Source organism: Neodiprion pinetum, chromosome 5 (assembly GCF_021155775.2).
Source record: "Neodiprion pinetum isolate iyNeoPine1 chromosome 5, iyNeoPine1.2, whole genome shotgun sequence".
NCBI classification, from domain to species: domain Eukaryota; kingdom Metazoa; phylum Arthropoda; class Insecta; order Hymenoptera; family Diprionidae; genus Neodiprion; species Neodiprion pinetum.
The window spans coordinates 20685703-20711559 of NC_060236.1; the positions used below are offsets into that span (position 1 = coordinate 20685703).

At 39.2% G+C, this 25857-nt stretch overlaps 1 protein-coding gene across 5 annotated transcripts in view; it reads right to left on the reverse strand.

Annotated features, from left to right (window-relative positions):
- The window catches only part of LOC124218764 (cyclic nucleotide-gated channel alpha-3), a 91279-nt gene that overhangs the window by 57446 nt on the left and 7976 nt on the right, over positions 1–25857 (reverse strand). For all 5 annotated transcript variants that reach the window (XM_069136422.1, XM_069136420.1, XM_069136421.1 and 2 more), the window contains exon 2: positions 13598–14358. In XM_069136422.1, coding sequence (XP_068992523.1) covers positions 13598–13964 — 367 coding nt within the window. In that variant the 5' untranslated portion in view covers positions 13965–14358. The remainder of the gene's footprint in view (positions 1–13597; positions 14359–25857) is intronic.

Consider the following 25857-nt stretch of genomic DNA (forward strand, 5'->3'; position numbering starts at 1 on the left):
ACGGGATGTTTCTCCGAATCAACTGCGAACGCTAATTGGCTCAGAGTTTTAGCCACGGTGATTAGATATTATTATGAAATAACTAAAAACTTTACGATGTACGTTCATCCTTGACTGATTGAACCGGGTACGCAAACAGCATCCGACCATGTCTCACCGCTTCTAACTTTTCACGGACGTAATCCGGTTTCAGTTTTTAACTACGTTTACCCAGCTCTTTAATCGAATTCTGTCCCGTTGCATCGGCCGCTCGATGGCATAATTAGCATTTAGGTTTTTTGCTGTCATCGTTTTTAATTTTTTTATTCGACTAGGTTTGACATTTTCGTATCAGAGATGTATTTTCGTTTCAGTTGAATTATACACACTGAAATTTTTACAACGTTGTTTCATTTTTGAACACACAATTTCAACCGGCAACTCAATTTGCTCATAAATATTATACTTTCAGGCTTTTATATTAGTTATTCGCAGTTTAGTGATAGCCATAGCCACGGAGCATATTATTTATGGCTCATAGCTTTAAAAAAAATGTCATATTCAGGCATTATTGGAAATACTCTCTCATTTCTTGATCACCATAACTAGGTCGGAATTCACGATAGGTTCCTGCTGTAAATCGGAAAAAAAAATTTGATGACAACAAAATTGACGTTGTTCAACACACTTCGTTAATTATTATTCTTTTTTCTTTCGTTTTATATCTTGAAAACTTGTCGTTCCGTCCTGTCTTTTACGCTTACTTGCAATTAATGCGGTGCACGTATATTTTGGATTGAATAAAAAATTTGTACCGGTTATTCTCAATTACAGCTTCTGTATCACCGCATTAAATATTTTCATCATTTCGTTAGTACCGAAGTCGGAAACCTTTTGAGTCATCAAGTACTGCTCCTCGCTCTCGCTTTCATCAACCCGGCAGTTTACTTTACCTCGTAAGTAAATGTAACCTTCGCGGAATTTGGGGAGCCGCTGGCTTGTGAGAAATTTTGGAATTAAAGGTTTTTATATAGCACTAGTATGCTTTACGCGCCTCGTTCGTTGCCTGCGTTCTGTACGCAAAGTAATCCTTCCAGCGACAGTAAAAAAGCAGTGCGTCGGAATACGTAATAGTGCGCTTTTACGTTCTAGTACTTAAAAATACTCTTTCTTGAATTTCTCTGTAAGTATAAACTTGTAAACCACACTTTTGTTATATAAAGTAACGTGTGCAACTTGGAACCAAAGTATTTTTCATATTGCAAATTGTCGCTGGCGCAAAAGGACGTAATTTGCCTTCTTGGCACGCAATTTACTATTTCTCCTGGAATGGGAAATAATGGAAAAGGAATTCCTCCTATTGGTAGGGGGGAGAAAATAATTGGGTTTGCCGATAAAAAACACCCCCCGCTAGTTAGCTAGTTGGATTCACGGACTCGGACAACTTGCGTTGTCAGCTGCCTTTTTAACTATTTACGGACTCGGGCCGCTTGCGCTGTCATAGCCGCCTTTCCATCCACGGAGCTGGGAGATGAAACTCCGAGCCCGTCGTGCCTATTTTATGTTTGCGAATTTCCCTGTGCTACAGACCAGGGTATAAATCCGTGGCTGTCCGCCAGGCTTGGGTTCCTCAAACAAGCGTCCCGGATATGGATAAAAATCAATGCTGTCCACCGCTTGCTCAGTTCACCGAAGCTATCTCTGATCTAAATTTGGTTCGAGACGGGAATTAGTATTAATTCTTGAATTTCAGTCAGATAAGAATATAAATTTGGAAACCAAAGAACGTTACATCGATATCTCGAAATTCATCAGAAATTCTAAAATGTTTTTAGACTAACGGCCTTTCGTTTATTCAGGTTACTTTTCTATCTCAGATTCCATGTCGAGCTTTACGATTTCTTTAACTCGCGACTCCAATTTCTGACAATCTTCAATCTTCAATACATTTATGAATCGAGTGCGGAATGGCGCTAAATTTGGTATCTAACTCTACATGAGACTAACCCGAGGGTGAGCCTTTTGCTACCAATCCGCTGACTTTAATATATTTTGTCACACGGCGGTTTGGCTGACAATGAATGCCCAGCTATCATAACGCGTGGTGAGTCGCACCGGTCGCTTTGCCAGGATACGCATTTTTTAATTATTCAGTGTTTACGAAAGGGAGCACGTATGACGACCCCCTATAACCGTAGAACCTGAAAACCAGCTCGCAAACGCGTTGGCAAAAAACGAACTAACGGTAGCAAAACAAATATGAAATGAAAAAAGGTAATAACCATACATGTGAGTTTGGTTACAGGAACAGCACGGGAAAAAATTCAAGTTGAATCCTGACGATTTGAATACAAGATGTCGTACGATGGTTCAAATATTATAGTCAGTTCGTTTTTGGTTTTCTATTGATAAGAAAATCCTTCCTCCAGCTAAATTCTCAATCTCGTTTTCATAGAACTGTTTGACATCCTCATAATTGGTTTTAGGCTCATTAGAGGTAGAACAAGGCCAGGATTATTCACGGGTAAATGAACTTATTCTCGAAATCTGACGGGGGTGACGGTGACTTTGACCCGAGTATTCGCCGGCGTCCCCGCAGCCCCTTCCTGCAAGAACTTCTCTAAAACTATTTCGCTCCAACCCCTCGGACAGAATCTATTGTCCAGCATAATGATATTCAGGCGGATTTTGCCCTACGAGTTGTCTTTGATAGCCATTCAAAGAGACCCGAAGGTTTACCAAATTTATCGAACACCAGATTTACTTGAATTGAACTTTACTCAAAATCACATGTTGATCTGAGGCTAATTTTTTTATCGCATCACCAGTATTGTTCCTCCGAGGGCTACGAGATCAGTCGCACTCAATTCTGCGTGCAAATATACGTAGAATGAAATACCCACTAATTGAGGTTTCGCTGTAATGAAAATCTTGGATTTTTCACAAAAATCGCGGATCCTGCTTCGTTCGAATCAAAAAATCACTGAGAATGCATTTTTGGGTATCAATTTCTATGTATTTCGAGGTGAGAACCAGAAGTAGTGATCGAAACACCGTTGGGGGATTCCTTGATACGGAAATCGCGATAAACAATGTACGACAGCAAGTTTTTAGGGATAAAAAATCTTTAATGAGAAAAATCGTCTTGCCCTCAATTCTCTGGGACGTAAGCTGTGCAGTAAAATTTCACCAAAGCATGCTCCCCTATCTTCAAAAGCTCCCGTACTGTAATATTCGGCTACTTATTGTTAGTCAAAAGCATGACCCTTGATGCTTATACCGCAACTTGACGAGCCGCAGAAACCAACCGAGTGGTATAACCCGGCGTGAGGTCAGCCACCGCATCACGGGGGTCACTTGCTCTCTCGCTGCCAGAATTATTATTATGCATTTAAACGTAGCCGGGTAACCACATCACTTGGCATTATTAATTATCATGCCACATGTGCGTCTGGCGTATCAACGTTACCGATACCACTGCACGAGTCAATTTAGGCAGGCAGAAAATTATGCCATATATGAAACATGATGTGTCCACGCTGCAAAAAAGAAAAAATTAAAAAAATAAAAAAAATTGAACACCGTGAACTTAGTCGAAACACTCAATCGGCAAAAAAACTAGAGAGGTCACGATTTCATGATTCTCCTGATTTACGATAGGACAAAAATGAGTTATACCGCTATTTGTAAAATCGATAATAGCAGAGACGTTGGGGCTCGTATTTCTTTTATCCCGGCGCTTTTTGCTATCATGGGTGATGAATTCTCGAAAAGAATTGGCGAAACGAGCAAACCGTGTAGATAATTTCGTCTCGCTTGCGGTTACGACAATTCCCTGGACGAAGGTTCAATTTTGTATTTAGTCCTCGTGGGACGTGAGGCGTCCCATTGAAATTGGGGTGGAGGGATCCAAAATTCCCGAATTCGCAGCATTTCATCGCGTTTCGAGTGATATCTACGGCCGCGTCGCAAACGTGGGTCAGGCCGGCTGCTTTGGCTCGGTTGAATAATGGCAGTATTATAGCTCCTGGCTCCAGGTTGTACCCTACACATATACCTATATCCTATAGGTAGGTAACGTTGAAGACGGAGAACCCGGAAATAATTGGTTCATTACTCCAACACGGAGGAAAAGAAGAAAGAACAAAGCCGAAACAAAAAGAGCGAAAGAAAAAAGCACGTTGAACGTTGAATATTTCTTCTCACTTTACTTGTTATTCAATCTTTTTCACATTTTCACGGTATCTTGTGCGGTATTGTATCAGTGTTATTTATTAGATGATAAATTGATTCATCGGTTTGAAAAAAAAGTATTCCGTGAAATTATATATTTTTGATAATTTGTCGTTTTTATTTTGTCCCAACACTCAACTACCTAGAAGATAAATCAACCTTCACACAACTGTAACAAATTGCTTGAGGTGTGATTTGCAAAACACGAAACGAGGTGTTTTGGCATTCCAAAAAAAAAATTGCCGACGATGTCGTGAAAAATTGTGTCCGGTGTCGAAAGAACCATCGATATTGTACGTCGGTATGTTGCGTGATTCAATTCACTCTTCGATCTCACTTTCTCTCTTTTCTTCTCTCTGCTTATATACTCATACATACATACATACGCGTAACATGTACATCATACATGTATGTACACGTATATAAGGGTAAATATTTATCTTTTGCCAAGGGGTGACGAGACAGGAGCGAAAATGGAGCGAGGGGTCGGAGAGGAAGAGGGTTACCTAACAATAAGCCAACCGCGAGGATTTGGTACTGCGCACATCCCCCCCCCCCCCCCCCCCCCCCCCACATACATATATGTACATAAATGTGTGCTGTATAAAGTTATATATAGAATCTGGTACTGAATTCTTGAGACGACGGTGAGACGCGGCGGAAGAGAAGGATTGGGAAAAGAGAAGGAGAGGGTGAGGATGATCTCTCTGCATTGTGCTAGACACCCGGAGTCACCCTTGTTTATTCTTACTTCAAAATGAGATATAACGGACCGTGGCAGGTGCGATGTGGGAAGTTTTTATTTCGTTTCATCTTATTATCATATTTGTTTTTCTTTGTTTTTGCGCCCCCCCCCCCCCACCCCCACCCCCTCGCGGCCATTTACTCTCATTTTCTCGTACCTGTCTTGTTCTTTTTTTTTTTTTCTTTCGGATTCTGATATTAACCTTAAAATTTTATCCGTCCGAATGAGCATCGTCGTTTACAACGGGATTCGTTTTGCCAAAAGAACGGTAGAAAGGCTGTGAAGAAAAACCCTTAACGCATGAATAAGTAAAAATTCATTTCCTCGTTTCTCCCTCATGGCGCTAAGTTGGCGGGGATAAAACTTTTGAAACGTGAGTTAATCGCCGAGGGGCATTGGGAGAAGGATTATATAGGGTCAAGGGTTTCGTGCTCAAAGTAAATTTTTTACGACGAACAAACAGCTTGGACTACCGTTCACTTATTGGTTGCGATCATTATGGAGTATCGTTAAGTACGGTGTGTACAACAAGTGCCAACAATCTTGAAAATGGCGAAGCGCAGCTGACGTTTCTCCAAGCATTTCACAATCGTATTGTTTCGGTACAGACGTGAAAGTAAACGCGAAATCCCGATCAGTCTTCTAATGGTTTCTGAAATATCAAAGGACGCTATCTCGTGGCGGAAAATGTGCATCTCGATATTTAATTTTAAAAGTACCTTTCTTTCGCCATTTTTTCACAACAAATCAACTTAACTCGACAAAATAAATGTCGTAATACCTTGCACGAAGTTTTCTGTACCTCGATACTGATAATATTTACCTAAAACTATCAGTCGATCACTTAACGTCATATCATTCATCCGTGCCCGGTGTTTGAGAAGGTGTCAAAGATTTTTTGTACAATTTTTTAAAAACTTCGCGCCGAATCGACGATAATGAGGGCATCTGTAAAAGTCCAGTTGTTCTTAGATTGAAGTGTGAGATTTCAGAACTGTGCGATCTGTTAAAAAAGTAATTTCCCTGCCGCAAGACGCGCTCACGCTGGTTGACGTAATACATACCTTTGTATTATATGTATCCGAGCGGACGACGAAATTGGAGTAAGTGCAACGAGGGCGGAAAGGCAAGGGACGGATCAACGATCAGTGGAAATTGAAGTGGCACTTAAGTTCAGTCCAAGTTTATATTGAATGCGCCTGACAAACCAGGTTCGAGGATCTCACTTCTTTCCATCTCTCTCGCTCGGCGGTGAGAGATGAGAAAGAGAGGGGGGGGGGGGGGGGGGGCTGGAAGGAGGGGACGTATTACTGACGTAAATACTTTTATTATACCGTTGGTTGCTTCCTCCATCTCAGTCCCTTCTTAGCTTCAACCTCTGCCGTCTTGGTCTCGAGGGTCTGACGTTGTATCGTAAAATCACCCGCATATAGTCCCGGTATACGTACAGAACGTATCATACATTAAGGGTCAGAGACCATCGCGACTTATTGCTTTTCCTTATTGCTGTCAACGCAAGGTAAACGACTGTTCCGAGATTCAAGATTAAGGGGGTATTCTAGTGTAGAAATTTGAAAAAATCGATTTTTTTTTTTTTTTTATATTTTCAAAGCTTAACCTTTCAAGAATGTGTCCTTAAAAGGACAAGTCAAAATTTCAATTATTTTCAGAGATATAGCTATTTTAGTGACACGTCTTCAATACTGGCTCGGCTGGAACGAATTTTACTCGAAACTTTAAACGCGTTTTTCTCAAAACTACATTTTTCAAAACGGTTGACATGATTTCTCAAGTTCTATTGAACCGATTTACTTGAAATTTGGTGAGAATCTTCTCAATACATGTCTCTATCGCACGAACTATTATTATAACGAAATAATAATTTTTACTATTTTTAAAAAATTCAGAAACGTCCAAAAAAGTCAAAAAAAACGTATTATTTTTTCGGACAGCCGTAATTTGGCAAAAAAAAATTTTTTTTCGACTTTTTTTTAGTTAGTACGATAGCTGCATTTATGTAGATTAATAATCTTTTTTTTTTTTTTCTGATTTTGAAAATGCTTGCAATCGTGACAACATTGGCGCGCCATTTTTTTTGTACCCCCCACTTCAACAACTCATAGCACTTTCAATTTTGTATTTTTTGACTTGTTTTTTTTTTTTTTGTAATCGTGAAATAATAATAAACGCCTGATAAAAAAATGGATGGTAAAAATATTTTTTGTTTTTTGTTTATAGCACTTCAAAAAACACCTCAAATTCATGCCTCTACACTAGAATACCCCCTTAAACCCTCAAAACACTTGCAACTCAAGATTGGATATGAAAAGTTATAAATTCTAAAGGCCTGAACCACAGAAGTCTGAAATACTCTCTTAGCAGTTATATGAGGGAACGTACGGCACAACGGACCGCGTAAGCTCCTAATTATTTTTTCTGGTTTTTGAGCGCCGGGTACACGTTGTCTTGTTCTATCTCGAACAAATTCATCATTATTTTGCCATAATTGAAAAAAAAAATCCAGGGCACGACGGACCCACTCCAAAAGTTTTACAATTCTTTTTTTAATAACTCTGCAGTTCCTTTAATTCTTCCTATATTGAATAAATCATTGATTATTTATAAATATCTATGACCAAAAGATTTACGTTCCGGAACAAATGGCCTTTATCGAAAATATCATTTTTAGAACAATCTTGAAAAAAAAAAATTATTTGTCCTATAGAAATGTTGCATTCGTTAATTTAGCATATATTAACCAAACTTCTAATAATATCTCAATATTGAAAAAACGGTTGTTTTTGTTTTTGGCAAATTTTTTTAACTGGCCCGTCGTGCCCCGGTACCGCGTATAACTTTATTCTCCATTCAGTTTGCAAGTACCAAACAAGAAACTGCAATCTTCTAATTATTTGAATGTTCAATTTAAGCCCGAACATCGTTTCAATTACACGTTTCAAGCTATAACTATCACCAGACAAGTTCGTGTGTAATCCTCTAATTCTTTGTTCTCTAGCTTAAGGTTTTCTTCTGTTTTTCTTTTCGTCTCTAAGGACGAATATTACGCATTGTTCAGTTTTATGCACTCACACAGTCTCGGCTATGGCATGGAGTTGGAAAAATATCATGTGTTATACGGTCTGCTCGCGTTTTTATCAAATCCCTCGAGAGTGAGAAAGCGGTAGACATGTTGGGGGCTGGAGGATAGGGGCGTTGGACACAGAAGTTCGTGATCGCAAGACTTTTGTCTCTTCGTGAGTCCTAATACTTCAAACTGGTGATTTACCTCCATTCCCTATTTCCCAACAGACACGTTTTTTACAAACCCCCACAAAGATATATAAGGTCCGTAAGCCTGCCTATCTATTCATACGTACTTAACCGTCACATCCAATAAAAACGACGGTAATTTTATCCCCAAAATCTTTACACCTCTCTTGGCTGATAAATGCAACGAAAAAAACAACCGAGCTCATTTCTCAACTCAATCCTCGGTTCTTCTCACTCTCGTTCTGATGATTTGTAATGTAAACAGTTACTTTCAGGTTATATTCGTCAATTCTCCTTGTATTTATTATCCAATAAAGCGATTCATAAGAATGCATCAATTTACGGTCGAACGTTGAATTTCCCGCATCACTGTTTTACTGATCAACGTCCCAAACGGCAACACAGCGAGCTGCGTTAGAGACATAACGTCATAATTTTTTGGTCAATTTGAAAATTATTTTTTTATAACACCTGCATGGAAGGTTTGACTTCGTGCACCATAGAGGGTGCGCGAAGCGACAGATTCCCCAACATTTCCAAGACTGTTAGGTAATGTTGGAAAACTGCTAGGTAATGTTTATTCCCGCACGCTAATCTGAGAAACTGAGACGTAAGTAGCGCCGTCGGATGTGACGAGTCGTGACTACGACTGCATCCGATGTGTTACAGCAACGCGTCTATGTTCAGGTTGGACTACTGCGTTTACAATTTTGTCGAACCGAACTTCCAATTACAAATGTTACAAAAAATAGTATACGATACGCGTGCGCGTACGTAACCCTCGCACTCGTGTTTTTGTTATCCATGCTTCGCTCGGCCAAGAAACTACACTCGTGCGAGAATCACGTACTTGGTGCACTGGTATCGTAAAGTACTATTTTCTTATCGGATACTATTTTTCTTCCTTCTGCTTTTTCTACATCAGGTGGAAATGCTTTTACATATCGACAAACATTTGTTTTACTCCATACCGTTCCACAAGACAATAAATAAACCACACATTGCGCAAGTGTGGTCAATCATGACTTCAACCGTAACTCTAGGTTAGAAATCGTTGCGTGCGCATTACACTGCAGGCAAAAAAGCGCGGGACAAGCGCAGTGCGTAGATCATTGTGTCACAGTTGAACTTTAGCACTGCTGGTGAAATATTCCAAATGACATTGGAAGAAGAAGGGGCGAAGCGGGGCAGAAGGGGTAGCGACTATATTTTTCACGCAAGTACGGCACGCAGACGCGTTTTATGGTCCAGTATATATCGTGTGTACAGTATACCTCTCCCGAATCCAGCGAACTCGGTTGATCACAAACTGCAAGTCGCAGAAGGGGGAGGAATCTCGAGTTCGCCTGGTTCAGGCCTGCCGACTGCGGTATCGACAGAGCTGGCAGGAAGCCAGTTACCTAGTGAGCTAGCTAGGCTGGCTCACCTACCGCTGCCTATCTTCCGCCCCCAAACCTGAAACCGGGCCCGTTACTATTCCCGGATATATTCTGGCAAGTAGCCAATACGCTGTATGTATATATATTATATTGTATATATATGACGTAGATACGGCGTGTGTTTGTGTGTGTATATATATATATATATATATGTGTATATATATATATATATACACACACACACACACGCTGCATCTACGTTACTGCAGGATTTCTCTGGCATCCCAACTTCTCTCCCTGTATATATGTGTACCTATACATATATGTCACAATACATTATGTATGCTTATGTATGAACGTCTATCAAAATTTAATTAGGATTTCCAACGCGAAGGACTATACCTGGAAATTCACGGTACTCTCTATACTTAGAATGAAAAATTGAATAATCTATAGGTATAGATCGGAAATTGGCTGAAATTAAAATCTCGAATTGTATATGTGAAGATGTGGGAGAATTGGTAGTCAAAAAGAAGCCAGACATTTTTTTACCCTTCGGATCGGTTGTCCGTTTGTTTTTGTTTCTTTTAGTTGACGGAGAAAAATAAAAAAAAAAAAAAAATTGAAAAAATCTACGAATCACGGGTGGAAAAATCTTCCAAAGCTGACAATTAAATAAAACATGTGATCGGAAAGTATGAGAAAAAGTTTCTTTGTTTTCCGTTCTCAGCTGAGGAAATTTTACCTTGAATTTGTATTACCAGTCGGGAAAAGATGGAGATAGAAAAGTATACGAATTTAGACGCAATAAAAACTAATGCATAAATCGGAAAAAGAAAGTGCCGAGATTTTCATTGTGTGCTATCTAGATGTTCGTGGTTCATTTAACGTCGTGTGCAGTGAATTTGAGATCGCGGAATTCTGTGTAACGTACGTACCATAACAATATTTACACATTTGCATACAATCTATGCATAGAAATTTGCCATGCAGTGTGATTTTCACTCTGTGTTTCAGCTCGCATCTGTAAAAAGGTACATTCGTACATCGGTACGTTGGAATAACAATGTCTTAGGAATGGGGTGAGAAGGAGGAGCGTTGATCGCAGAGAGGCACTTTGCCTTCAAAAGTGGTCCGGTTCTGCATGACGCGTCGGGATGTCGTCGTCAATGCTTCAGTCAATAATTCACGTTCTTCTGACTCTCCACTCGTACATCTCCTACCCTTCGAATCGTTTCGCCCCTACCATTCTCTTTGTAATACCCCGAAAAAATCAGATTATTTGCACCAGTTCCCTGCATTTAACCTCCGATACTCGGATCCAAGTCTCATTTAAATTTGAACTGTTTTTTATTTAGTAGCCTAAAATTTTTATCGGATGCAAAAGAAAAAGACAATGTTTTTCGCATTTTTAACATCGTAATATTCCCTTGCAATATGTGCTAGCAATTCTCAGAAAATTTGCGGAGTGGAAAATAGGAAAAGGAATGGAAAAGAAACTGGCGAAAAATCTGCAGGCTGATCGATTACTCTCCTATATTCCGGCAGAATAGCCAGACCCGCGAAATAGCGTGGGGTGGATTTTATTGGACAAGGGGGGAATGCGATCGGTCGTCTGCGCCACGGTTACACGTGCCCACGTACACAGTAAAATATTTATAACCACACAGAGTATGGCTGCTGTTGGTGGTGCTGCGGGGACGCGGAAACTTCACTGATTCGTGTATATTTCAACAACTTTCTATAGTGTTTGCCTACTAGTCCACTCTTCGCACTCGAGCAAAGATTTGTACTCTTATCGCACGAGGTACTGTAGAACTTTTTCCGATACACATACACGCATGTTTGACTCTTTCGCAAACTTTAACGAAATGCTTTCATCCTTCATTTTCAGCCGTTATCTCGCAGGCACTAATGTACAACCATTTCTCATCAAAGTCCCGCTTACACTTATGTGAATCAGCACTACTACTTAGAACTTTGAACAAATATTTTGACCAACGAAAACAGAAAAAAAAATTAATGATCCGAGTAGATTTTTTGTATAGCTACAAATATCATGTTTGCTGATGGACTCATAGAAGGAGCACAAATGTATAACGTGAAGGGTACTTAGTGAACGAACGCTAACAAACAATTGGGTATTATTTTAGAAAGTGTAGTAAGAAACACTTGAATGATATTTCGGAACAAGCACTAATGAGACCTTTGAGCTCTCATTCCTAATGAACGTTGATAGAAACATTAAAGTTTACCTTCAGAATGAATACTTATGAAGCCTGAAACGTGTGTTTTAGCATTGAACTAATAAGTACTCAAATGATCGTTCAAAACAAGCCTTAATGAATACACCGTAGCTCATATTTTATTTCAAAGACAACAACCACTTTGATTTCTTTTTTTAAAATAAGCACTAAAGAAACTTCGAACCTGATTTTATACATGCTACAAGGATATTATATTACCAATGTTCAAAACTGCGACTATTTTCCTGTTCCCTTTGTATTTGTTATTTCCGATGGTGCATGAGAGGAGGAAAAGTGCCTATAGGTAACGGAGAAATTAACTCGTAAAAGATATCAGGATAATCTTCAGATCGTCAAAAGAATAAGGAACGGAAAATAAAAATATAATGAAAAGCTTATTTGGCCTTATTAATTTTTCTTTTATGTATAAAGATCAAAGGTAACATCGCAGTATTACTTACGCGATAACGGTCGAACGCTTTTTTACGAACTTCGAAGATGAGATAATTTTTTATACATCTATTCTTTGCCTTATGAAGACGCCGTGCTATATTAACAAATAACGATCATACCCACGTTGAAGTTTGGGTAAGCGGTATTTATCGCAATCTTTATACTTCGTCCTTCGACATAAAAATTGAAAGCGTCTCTTATACCGGCAGCATTTACACGACGGCAACAAGGATCAATTTGAAACGACTTGCCTGAGGAAGAAAACGACGAAAAAAAGGAACCGGAACAGATTGAAAAAAAGGAGTAGAAGCTCTGTGAGAATATTCTGATGAAATTTGGGTGAGTTAGCCTGCTACACGGAACCGAGAACGTGCAGACGAGCTGGAGATAGCCAGCGTACCTATTTGCTCAGCGAACCTCAGCCCAGGCCGCACAGTAATTAGTGAATGAGAAAACCGACCGCACACTACGAGGTTCTCGGTTTGTAAACAATAGTTTAAAATTTCCGAGACCCACATTCATCACCGGCAGCCAACAATTTACTCGCGAACTCCGACCGTCCCACCGCTGCCACCAAAAACTGGGGTTCGAATTATTAAGGCTTAAGCAAGCCTCCGCTAATCAACCGATGAACAATCGTCCTCCCTCGTCAATCCTAACTTCTAAACGTTGTCTGGAATTGGTAAATTTAGGTATATCGAGTGCAGGCCAGTTCGTATCAGGTCGTAATTTCAGACGGGTTTCACAGTGGACTCTGACGCTTTTTTCTCAAAGTTGTTCAATAAAAAATTGCCAGACTGTCGTTCGACTTTCTCCAACTTGGGACGAAGTTTTGATGAATTGGAAGTCATTTGGGTTAGGTCTATTTTTTGTTTCATTTGCATTTGATTTTGTTTCTTGGGAGGTTCAGATACGTAAATTTGTTCTGCAGGAGCTTGAAGGGTACATTGAGGATTCAAGAAAGTCTTGGATCTCGTCTTTCGGACGTGATCTGCATCATATCGGAAATGGTTTTTCTCAGAACTCCACTCGTACGAACAGGAAGACCCTAAGTTTTTGTTTCCTCATTTCAAGGCCGCAATTCGTGGCTTTCAAATATTTTTTTTCAGTGATTTTCCGTCAGCAAGTCTCGGTGTAATGGAACATTGAAGACAATAAACATCTTTCATTGGTCATGCGTTGACAAACCCTCCCGCTTCCACCCCCTCAAAAAAAAAAAACTTCCTACGCCGTATTTCGCAAGTTCAACAGAAGATATTTGTTTTCTACTTTTAGTGGTTGACTTTACTCACCAGGGACGACTCTGGGGGCGGGTATCGCTGGGGCTGGAGGAATAGAAGTGGCAACGCTGTAGAGTGTTTGTCCACTTCCATATTTGCAGTGGCAAGGGGTAGTTGGCGTGAGGCTTTCTCCGTTCCGGGTCCCAACTCCGACGACCGATATTTCGTCGAGTTCGTGGCCGCTGTCGTAGTGGCAGAGGCGCGTAGCGCTGGTGGCAACAGCGCCACTTCCGGAGCCGCTGCCGCCTCCGCTGCCGCTTCCGCCGCCGAGGCCGTCGCCGAGGTCCCCGCGGCCGCCTCTTCCGCCTCCGCTTTCGCCGCCACCGCTGGCGCCGCGCCCTCGGAGCGACAGCACCAGCCGTTTGGCGCTGGACGACATTTCTCGAAGGTGATCCAGCTTCCGTCCCCTCCGTTCAACGTTCGCTGGATAAACGTCCCGACCTTAACCAGCCGGGCAAAACGGCCCCCGCCGTTCAGGCTACTCGACTTCGTTTTTTCCACCCCCCTTCGGTGAACCGTCTCTTCGCCGAGCGAGAGTCCACTGACGTCACCGCAGCCCAAGCCTTGTCATCATGGTTGGACTCACGGCGGTTCGACTCCGCCTCTTCACCAGCCCATGACCCTCGATTTTCACCTCCGCTCCGAGTACGTCCGACCTTTGATGATGCGCTTTTGTCCTCACTTGGACTTCGTCTTGCCACGCTTTTGGTATCAACTTCCAAAGATAACCAGGATCCACCAGCTCACTGAGCTTTGACCATCAAATCATCTTCCTGAAAAAGAAATTTTCGTTTCGTTAAAGGCTGAAGACACATTTCGACACTGGAATGGTTCGATGGCTTTTTTGGATATCTGGCATGTCGATAAATCGACAACCGGTCTGCAGGTTGAATTTAGATTTTAAAGCTGATATATCACGCTGATCACCGTTGAAGGAATATTTGATTTCATGAGTTAGCATCCTTTAAACTGAACCCAGGGTTATGTTCGCCCATACAATACAACGTATGATTTGCGTACCCCTCAAGAAAAAGCGGGAAAAAGTATTTGAATATGACGTTTTTAAAGCCGGAATAAAAGAGAATTATCTTACAGTAAAGATTATAAACTTTAACTCTGAAACGTATTTCACACATAGGTATTAGTTATCAGATTTTCTAAATTACAGGTATTAATATTCACTGGTGTGTTTCGGACATAAACGATCCAATGTACAAATACTTTCATGGGAAACATAATGATTAGGCCCAAGGCCAAATATTGTTCAACTTTCAGTTTCGAGTTAACTGAGAGTAAATGCGTAGAACGCAAGTGTGCCCAGAAAGTCAAAAAACAATGAGAACAATGAGAATCATAACGACGATGATAAAAGCAGTGACGGGGTTAATTTATCGAATCTCTTTCAAAACCAAAGTCGACGAAAGTGATCGTGAAATCGTTGGAAGAAAGAAACGGGCGTACATCTTGTCTTTCTCACTTTGTTTCGTATCATTTTTTCTGGTTGCTGAAAAGAAGGTGATTGTTCTGAGGCGGAGCAAACGAACCGTGAGGTCCTCTGATCAATGGAGACAGAAGCCGGGGAACCTCGAGGTACTTTCGTGAGCGCATGTGTGCTGGAGAGTTCGTCGTCGTCGTCGTCGCTGGCCGTGGGCGTTTGTGTAGACAGAAAAGCAATTACGCGGAACAGTCTGAAGAAAGCAACATGTGGTTCAACCTGCGCAGGCTCAGTGGCTCCACGCGTCGAGGAGGCTCTATACCGACCCTCTCCTCTCCTCAGCGACCTTTGAGCAGACTAGAAATTCACCAAATTTAAAGAAGACGGTGAAGCCTCGGTCGGAAAGCGGGCGGAACGCTTATCAATTTTCTTTTCTTTCTTTTTGTCTCGCAAAATTGCGTTCCGTGAGAGGATTCTGTAGACAGTCCTTACCGACTGAGTGAAACATCACTTATTTCGACTCTTATCGAAGCCTACACCACACCGATGCAAAAATGCCGCAGTCACCGCAGCTCTACATGGAAGGCCAAACAAAAATATTCGAAAACTTTTTTGATTCCTGCGAGAATACGGTTAGGAAATTTATTCCTACAATAAGTGGTAATTCAATTACAGGAATAAATTTGTTGGCATTATTGTTGCATAAGACCATTTTTTTTTTTTTTTTGCGGGGGTATTCTTATTTGGCATTGCATGTAGAAATGCGCTGACTACGGTATTTTCACATTAGTGACGAGTATACTTCGGTAATAGTCAAGATAAGTGACATATAATGCGGAGGGTAAAGACTTACTATAGCGTTCTCTTAAAAAATCTTCAATTGCTTTACTGCCTATTTGCGTCCATTACCATTTGTTTCTCCCCGTCTAGTATTTGCATTTCTTATTTACGCTCGCCCTGAATTCGACCGTAGATGTGGCATAAGCTAGCTACAAAGGGATATCGTCCGGAACTGCTGATGCAATTGTCCAGTAACCCATCGATTAATTTTGCGGTAACTCCTGGCCATCATTCGCACTTAACTCTGCCACCCCGAATCACGGTCGGTAATTAAACTGGGTATTATATTCCGATTAATTGATCGAGTTATCTTCAGATACTCCGGAATTGGTGTACCGTAACAGTCAGGTAATCCTTTGCGGTAACATTATAGAAATTTGGAAATTGTGAGATGGGCCTTTGATTAGTTTTTGCATTCTGAAACAGAGAACTCTGGAATACGCCGAGGTGAATTATTACCGTAAAGAAAAATCTAAATTCTGCCACGTTCTCCAACTGAATCGCTACGGTCAGTCTCTTGGATTGGCGCCGAAATGAATTAGCTGTAATTTGAAAACCGTCCATTCCTCGATTCTTGTGCTATGTGATTTTTTTCTTCCCGTTTTGCATAGGAGGAAACGCGGTTATAATTCAACATATAAAACTGACGGTATGGAGAGAGAAAATACATAATGTGAAAAGAATTCATTGATAAATACCGGAACAGATTTTTGGGCAGATTCGAATCTTCGATATGCTTAAGCTTCGACGACAAATAATATATCAAATCGCATCGTGTTACCGAGCGGTAAACCCTCGTCAAATATATTATATTCCTAACCTTAGTACACCTACAGGTCTACCTTCACCAGAAAACCGTCGGGGTGATTGTATTCAGCATATTTGCTAATGGATGCGACGCCGGCGTTGGCAAGTATATGGTGGTGGAGTTCCCATTCCATCAGCTCAAATCCGTATCGATCTAAAAGCTATTAGCACCCCTTCCCCTCCCCAAAATACAAAAAAATAAACAAACAGACGCCATTCAAACGAATAAGCGAATAAAATTGAATGGATTTAAAAATTCAAATGAAAACAATCCCGTTAGGATTTCACCGCTGATTTTCTGAATGGTATACAAAATTTTCTACGCTGTTCTCTTTTTGATCAATGAAATTCAAAGATTCAAGACCCCTTTTTCGCAAAAACTCGAGAAAATACAGATAAAACAAAGCCAACGGTAACAAAGGATATGAACTTTTACTTACAATTTGAATTGACGTATATATAATTTTCCATGAAAAAAGACCATTCTATCTTTAACAATTCACTCTATACTGATTGTGAGAGAATATCTTGAAAGTTAATTAACACTTGGTCACCGCCGACTCAACACCACTCACTTTCTTCGTCTGTTTTTCGCAGGCTGGCCATTCCATATTTAATTTTAAACTGCGAAAGGCCGAAATTCGCAGTTTAAAATTAAATATGGGATGGCCAGCCTGCGAAAAACAGACGAAGAACGTGAGTGGTGCCGAGTCGGCGGTGACCGAGTGTTAACTTTCGAGGTTTCTCTCAATACATACACTATCTTTTACAGCCATGAGAAGCCAGTCTAACCTCCCGGCGGAAATATCATCACATATTTGTCTCTTGTCACGATGAAATTCGACATTTGGTAAGTTTCATACGTTTATTGATTTTTAGAGCTTTTAATTCAGGCGCATATATCAATACGATCGATGCACGGAGAGCCAAAATATACCAGGTATAACATATCCAACATCGTCGAAATCATCAGTTCGACAAAGAATTTTCAACGAATTTCAGACCGCAAGACTAGATATATCACATACGCCTGAACTGCAAGGCTAAAAATAGCTCCGAGCACGGCTTTGAGAAGCTTACGTAGATAGCTCAAGAGAGTGCGTGTCGATCGCTCGCCTCGATCGATAATAACGTAACGTGGTAGTGCGGTATACGATTAAATTTTGTAAATAATCCGTCAGCTGCGTGGCACAATGCGATCGAACGGATAGTGAGAATATCAACGCCAGTGTTGAAAAGTTCGCAAATGTAAGAAATAAATCGGTGAACATCATTTACATCGATTTTTTCATCAATAATAATGTTGCGGCATAAAAATTGGACCGAGTATGGTTTCGTTTTTTTGAACAATGATGACTTCACTTTTAGGGTTATAAGAGCACAGTTGTTAAATAGTCGGGATAATGAATGGGGAAGCATTTGAACGTGCTTCAAAACGAACATGTGAACAATTTATGAAATATATCTTCTACGAAAGAATGTTTGTCAGATTATGATCAAGAAATTATTCTACTAATGGATCTAACCGTCTGGAGATTATTTTGAGCTGAATGAAAGAGAATTTGTGTGATGCAGAACAGCATGCCCCGTGGGATACATTTTCATTCCATCAATCGCAAAGAAATATGCAATGCGACAGGGATAAGAGGTTAGATTAGAGACTAGCAAAATGTGAATTATTAGTTCTCTTATGAACGACTTGAGCGAAGACTATGCTGATACACGTAATAAAATAAAAGCTGTGAGGCCTTCTGCGTTAGCACGGTTGTTTTCCATGCAATTCAAAAAGTACTTTTATCACATCAATCTAACCTCAATGGTTAACTGTGAATATATTCAGAGCGTGGTGATAAAAATATTCTAATTCTTAAACGTGAGTGTGGAAAATTCTACAGCTTCCTCGCACTGTAGTTTTTATGGAATGTTTAACCTAATTGACATTAGCTTAGAAAAACATGCTGCTTGTACAAAATGTGACCACTCTGGTTTTCTGGTTTCTGGTTATTAATGATAACGAAATCAGATATGTACATATATCGTGTGGCAAATGTATTTTACTGCCTGAATGTCATTTGGCATGGTTGTGAAATCTTACTCGGTGATAAATGTGCTGCTTAGAAGACAGTATCTAATGTAGACGAGAGATCATCGCATGCAATGTTCCCATTACCTCGGCCTGACCTACAGATTGGCAAGTAAGTGTCACATTTAGCCCTGTTATTCCTTCATCTTCTGTTCATTAGTAAAATTTATCATCGTATGGATTGGAAACTTTTGTGCTACACAATGCAAACTGTAAGGTTGGAAAATAATTACTTAAACAGTATTCATGGTTTCATATATTCTTCAAGTCATAACTTTGAGTGAAAAGATGTACAAAATATAAATGTATAGTGCTCTGTTTTACGTAATCTGTTTTTCTCAGAAATGATTGAAGACAATTCTTACATGTTTACACTTGATGTTGTGTAGCTTTCGACAATCAAGTCTTGTGCTATGTGACGTTTGCTAACCAAGTTTTATGTTTCATAGTGCCTGATTCTGAAACGAGATTTACCTGGAGTTTTGATGAATAAATTTTAATCAAAAACGCAATTCCATATCTCTTTGGAATCACACAGCTGCAACCCTGGGTTCAGTCTGACCCTAAACTTATCCAACTATAAATTATAATTTAAGTATGAATAAAACAGGAAATAACTAACATTAATGAGAATCCAAATTAAGAAAATAAAAAATAAAATTAGTAAAGGGTACTTGGCACGCCTTTTTAGAAAAATACCTTGTAAAATAAATCGAATTCTATCATTATCGTTTTACGTGCAAATGTATCATACCTTGAAAGAGGCCTGCCAAGTTTCACATACTAACTAAATTTTTTTTTTTTGGATTTTTATCAACGTATGAGTTGTTTGGTTTTTTATTCATACTTAGTTATCATTTGTAGTTGGAAAAGTTTAGGGTCAGGCTGACCCCAGTGTGACAGCTGTGTGATTCCAAAGAGATGTAGAAGATAAGGGTCAAGTTGCAACCACGCTTTTTTGTGAATTACCAGACATGTGCTTGGCAGTACATACATTTTTAATGTACTCGGCGAAAGGTTTTGACACCAGCGGTGCTTTTTGAGGGGATTTTCTATACTGCCTGTGGAACGCCAAAGGTGAGAGAGAAGGAAACACATACGGCCAATGTCTGTGTCTTTCTAAGCATTTGATTGGTCGATGGCTCAGTAATGCATCACCGTCAAGTGATCCCACGACTGCCCATATTAATGTAGTTTGGAGATCACTGATTTCAGTGTATAAGAAGATGACTGAGAATCAATGCAACATACTTCACCAGAATTTATAAAGTTTATATAAGAGTTTATAACTCCGAGGAGTTGAAAATACTGTAGTAAAACTCGACGATTGTTTCATAAGTAGATGGATTGTTACAACGTGAGATTAAGTTCTTACACTCATATACGTTAACAATAATAATTAATTGATGTAATGAACGAAGGAAAGAGAGTGTTGTTTAATAAGATAAATTCAATAAGAAAAATATATTCTCCCTACTCAATACTCAGTCTTTTTTCTATTCTTTTGCGGAAAAAAATTCCACGCCATAGGTGCTCAATATGAGAATTACGTTCGTGGTTGAAAGAAAAACAGATATATGCCGCGTACGTTTTCGTCTCTTTTTACAAGCCAAGCAATTTTCGGCCCGGATGCACAATCTATGCTCTATACCTATGGGATATGTATGTATCAGTGCTATATATAGGGAGTCTAATTTTAATCAATCCAGTTAAATACCTCAAAAACTAAAAGTGTGAGTGACACATGTTTTAGACAATAGTTGTAAGGTACGAAGCGAGAAAAAAGACGAGTTCCATATTTTTTCCAGCCGCATCTGAAAAAGCATCAAATTCTGCGCCAGTAAGTACTACATCCTTACCACTTAAACTCAACTGATGATGAGATACTAACCGGTCAAGTCTGACAGAAACCGCGACGTGAACACTCCCGTTGTGACTCCCTTGCACTTTTTTTGCCAAATATTTATATTTTTTTCGAGTTTGCCCTTTAATTTTCTAAATTATATAATTATTTCGATTTGTATTTTTAACTTTTCAGTTTGAATTATTTTTAAAATCATATTTGTTTATGCTATCGGAAACTTGATGAATAACACGTTATTCGTAAACCATATTTACGATAACAAATTATCGAAATATCAACGCGTGTCGCGCTATGCCGAGAGCTGTACTACTATCCATAGTCGAATCATGTCAAATGAGAACTCAACGGTGCATTGAAGTGCACGGAAGTGTTTTCGAACATTTATTAAAGTGATTAGCAATCGTACGTAATTTGCTATTGTAAACATGGTTTACGAATAAAGTTTCATTTTTAAAGTTTCCGATACCATAAGCAAACATCCTTTGAAACATAGTTGAAGTAAGAAAAATTTGAAATTAATAAAACTGGCAACTGAAAAATTAGAAACATTAATTTTAAAAATCAAATAATTCCGTAAATTAAAGATAAAACTCGAAAAATGTAAACATTTGGAAAAAAAGGTAAAAGGGTAAGTGTGTAAATACTTTTTGTTTCGAACTATGTACACTCACACTTTTGGTTTTAGAGATATTTGACTGGATCGATTAAAATGAGACACCCTCTATATATAGAATTTAATACGCATATTATAGTTTAATAGAGTTTAATGTCTATATTATAATTTAATGCGCATGCGTTACAATCCAAGAGCAGTTGTTTGCCAGGGCGAGCAACCGTTATGGACGTAACCTCAAAAGTTTTGATAATCGTCGTTGGCAGCTGTGTTCTGCAATACCGACAGCTGTAAAAGTTTCTAACGTTACATACATCGCGTCTATGCATCATCTGAATTTATTTTATTATATCGTTGGGCGTATACGCGTGACTTGGAGGTTGTTCTTTCGCTAGGGGTTCCCTGTATTTTTACATGCAGTCCTTATATGGGGATGGGAAAAATTTTGATGCATTCACGTCCCAGATTGGCTCCAAATATGTAAAAAAAATCTATGTAAAATATCAGCTTTTTATATAAATGGGAAGAGGCGCTCGTGAGGATTTACTTTTGCCCATTTAAACAACCTGCGTTCATACGATGTTCCCACTCTCGTTTGACAAAAAGAAAAAATCAAATAAGAAAAAATCATGATATGCCAAACGAATGATTATTAATATCAAATATGATTGTTTAAAGCGTAATGATGAAATATGCAAGAGATTTCCATTTTTTTCCAGAGGCTCGAGAGATGTGCCAAGTTCCAGATTTTTTTGACGCGCAGAATGTGACAATATAAAATCGAAAGTGGAAACATCACAAAAACGCATGTTAGTCTCATAATTGAAAAATCTTCACCTTCTAGATGGTTTTTTTTTGCAACATAAGGGAGAGGGGGGCAATTCCTTCACGTTGATCATGGGTTAAAAGTAGGCTGTGCGATATTTCGGTATCGAGATCGGCTTTCAGTACCGACACCGAGATAACGACATCGTTATACCGAAAGTTGTAAATACCGATACCAAAACACCGAAATACTGAAACGCAACCCTCCATTACCGTGACCGCAATATCAAAATACAGATTTCAAAAAACCGAACATTTCATACTTTCACGTTACTTTCTCTGTGTCGCCTACTATGAATAACCTTCTTATAATTTTGTATTTTCACACAATGCTGCCGTCTTCTTAAATTATAGTAGCTGATATATTTGACAAATTTAACCATTTTCTACAAATTTCTACAAATTTCTACAAGTTTAGCCATTTGTTACAGTGAGGTACAACAGTTTCTAATTTTATGCGCTCTTCGATTTTCATATTTTCGTTATTTCATTTTTACTTAAATATTTTGTCGGTATTTCAGGTTCCCATCGGTAATTTGGTATTTTGCCGGTATTTCAGTATTTCGATACTTGCCGGCCGAACAATATTTCGGTAATTACCGACATGAGCAGTATTTCAGTAAACCAAAAATACCGAATACAAAGTTGGTGCAGAAAATCGGTATGAAATTTTCAATACCGCATAGCCCTAGCCTCGAGAGGAGGGAGGAAGAGCCGACCCGTGGCCGCAGAAACCGCGGCGGTAACCATGGCGACCTGCAGTGCGGGTTGAGACTCTCTTTCTCTCTCTCCCTGTCTTTCTCTCTTATTTCTGTATTGTACTTTTCAGTATTGGTCACAATAATGAACTTCTGTTTTGCCCTTAAGCTTGCTTGTTCATATTAAGCAAATCAAATCGTAAATCAAAAATTTCTCTCAACGCCGCGTATTGTATTAGGTGTATTAGATTGCATCAGGAGGGATTTCTATATTTAACTTCGCGGTGTTGATGACGGGGTGGGGGACAGGGTCAGAAGGGTGTCAAAAAACCAAACGGCTAAAAGTATTGGCCAGGCACTGTTTAACGCTTTGTGGAATGGAAACCTGACCCGACAGGGGGGTTCGGAATGAAAGAGATTCGTTAAGGGGGGCATGAAGCTTCTCTCCATAAAGAAGGTCGGTTTTGGCTCGGGTTGTTAAATCCTCTTTCACGTCTATATACAATGTCAGTACGCGTATTATAATTATTCCTTATGTATACGGATGCATGTATGTGTGTATATACATGTCAAACTTACACCTGTGTGTACGTATACATGTATGTACCTGCGAATATCTGTACTAATTGTAATTGGATTGAACCCTTCCAGGGCGCTTTTCTCTTACGCGCGCTCATATATACAGTGGGCTAAAATCGATTAACGTTGGCTGGAACAGGTTCAATTGTAACGTTCTGTACCTATACCATATATGCCTGTTATGCGTGTATATTATGTGCAGATGTAAGTAAAGGCAGAACTGCTCTCAAGTCCGTCAAGTTTCGCTTTTTTGTAGGTATAAGAATCGGGTTAAAAGTCGATGTGCTACTTTCTTTGGTTTCTTTTGTTTTTCATTCCTGACACTGGCGTTTTACTTTTATTTACTCTCATTTTCTGTTTAACTCGAAATTTGCGGTCCTTTGACGAGGGACACAATTTATAAGCCTTTGCATCGTTACAAATTCGTGAACCAACAGCACTGCGGCTTTAATTTTAAGATAAACATACAGACAGATTTTAACAGGAAACCTCACAATCTCTCTCTCTCTCTCTATGTATATATATACATATATATATATATATATATATGTTGAACGTGGTTTGCCGTTCCACGATAAATTGGTCGATTGTCTGCACATCACGTTGCTGGCCGCCCCCACTTTATTCTGCCAAGATGTGCTGGAAGAAAATTGTTGACGCAGAGTCTTGGCGCGTCAGGTGCGGTAAAGGAATTTTGCAGCTTTTATGGTAGAAAACCTTTGAAGCGTAATGCAGTGGCATACGGTAAAGAATATACGTGGGTAATTCCGGAGTTGATGGAAAATAATACAGAAATTTGTCTGTTAAAACCTGTCGACGTTATTCGTACAGAATTATTATTATTATTATTATTATTATTATTATTATTATTATTATTATTATTATTATTATTATTATTGTTATTATTGTTCTTAAAAGCTTTGTCTCAAGTAGAAAGATTGAGATCGGCCAGCGTACAAAGTAAATTTCAATATTGTTGAGTTAATCATGCTACACGTTCAGAACGCGGTTCGTGGGTGATGTTGATCACGTATAAAGTCATTCTTGTCAGATTTTATTCGAGGCAGAATAGTGCAAAGCCGTTGAAAAGTACTCAGGATAGTTATGTAGGAAAAATTTAATCCGAGGCGTGATGCTCAAACAGCGGTCGTTTTGAATTTGTCATACAGTGTTATTGCTATTCAAATGTCAGATAAAGTTTTTATCTTCGGTTATTTTCGTTTCGAAACTCTGGCAGTAAGTTTTAGCTTCTAGTATTGGTTTACCGTATTCATGGGTGGAAAAAGTGATAAACTATTGTGGGTTTTTGCAGTCGAGATTGGCACGATTGACCCATATCAGTCATTCTCTCGAACGATCGATTTCACCTCTCTGCAGATGAGAGAAGGTGAATGATTGCAGTGCTTTCGCGTTTGCGGCGAGGAACGAAAACGGCATATTTTTTTCACCCCTGGATTCCATCATTCCGCATGGTGAAATAAAACGAAACGCGATGAAACGATGCGGAAAGGAAAAGAATTGTTTTCATCAAACGGATCGTTCAGCGACCAGTTTAACACTCAAATACTTTCCACAAACCCAAAATCGCAAAAAAAAAAGAAGAATAAGAGAAAGAAATTACATCAATGCGTTTTATCCACCATTTTGTTTTTGTCATAGATATTTTCGATTTTTCTGTACTTCGTCTGATTTTAATTGAAAATTATATTATGGAATCTCGTCGATCCCTACGCTGTTTATAATTTCACACCGAGGAGAATTGGAGCGCAAGCGGATCGCTTTCAACTTTATAATCAACTTGAACTAATCGCATAAATTTTCCTACGCACAGATTAAATCATTGTGTACCTGTAGGATATGTATACGTATAGACCCTGAGATTGATTCTGAGACATTCAAGGCTACCGGTGTGGTGTGCTGCCGATTTTTTAACACGAGAAATAGATGCCATCGGTGGCCTTGAATGTGTCAAAATCGATCAAAGGATCCGTACATACATTTATGCATCTATAAAGTTGTGCAGTCATATAAATGTGAGCTTGAGCTTCAATTTTCTGTTAAAAAGGACCTATCTTTTTAATGTCTACGAGTGATATATAAGGTTTGAAAAATAAAACTAAAAAGATATTCGAAAGAGACGGACATAAAGAAAGAAAAATGAAAATTGCGTTCCAGTCTGTGTGCGTAAATTATCTTCCGCGCATACATATATCTCGACCCTTGTCCTCGTTTTCGTGTTCGATTTCTTTCTCCCAAACCCCCGAAATTCCAAGTGGATGCCGACAGAGATTGATTGATGAACGATGATGAAAAATTGGGCCTTTTGAATTATATATAATACATATATGCATATTATGTATTGATTTCGGAACTTGTGTATAAATATATATACGTGTGAATACAATATATATATATATATATATATATTGACCGTAACGACTTTATATTCTTTTGCATACTTTGTTTTCGGGAAAATAAGAAAAAGAAACTCGGTGGGGTTCGGGCCAGCGAGTTAAGCTATCGTATAA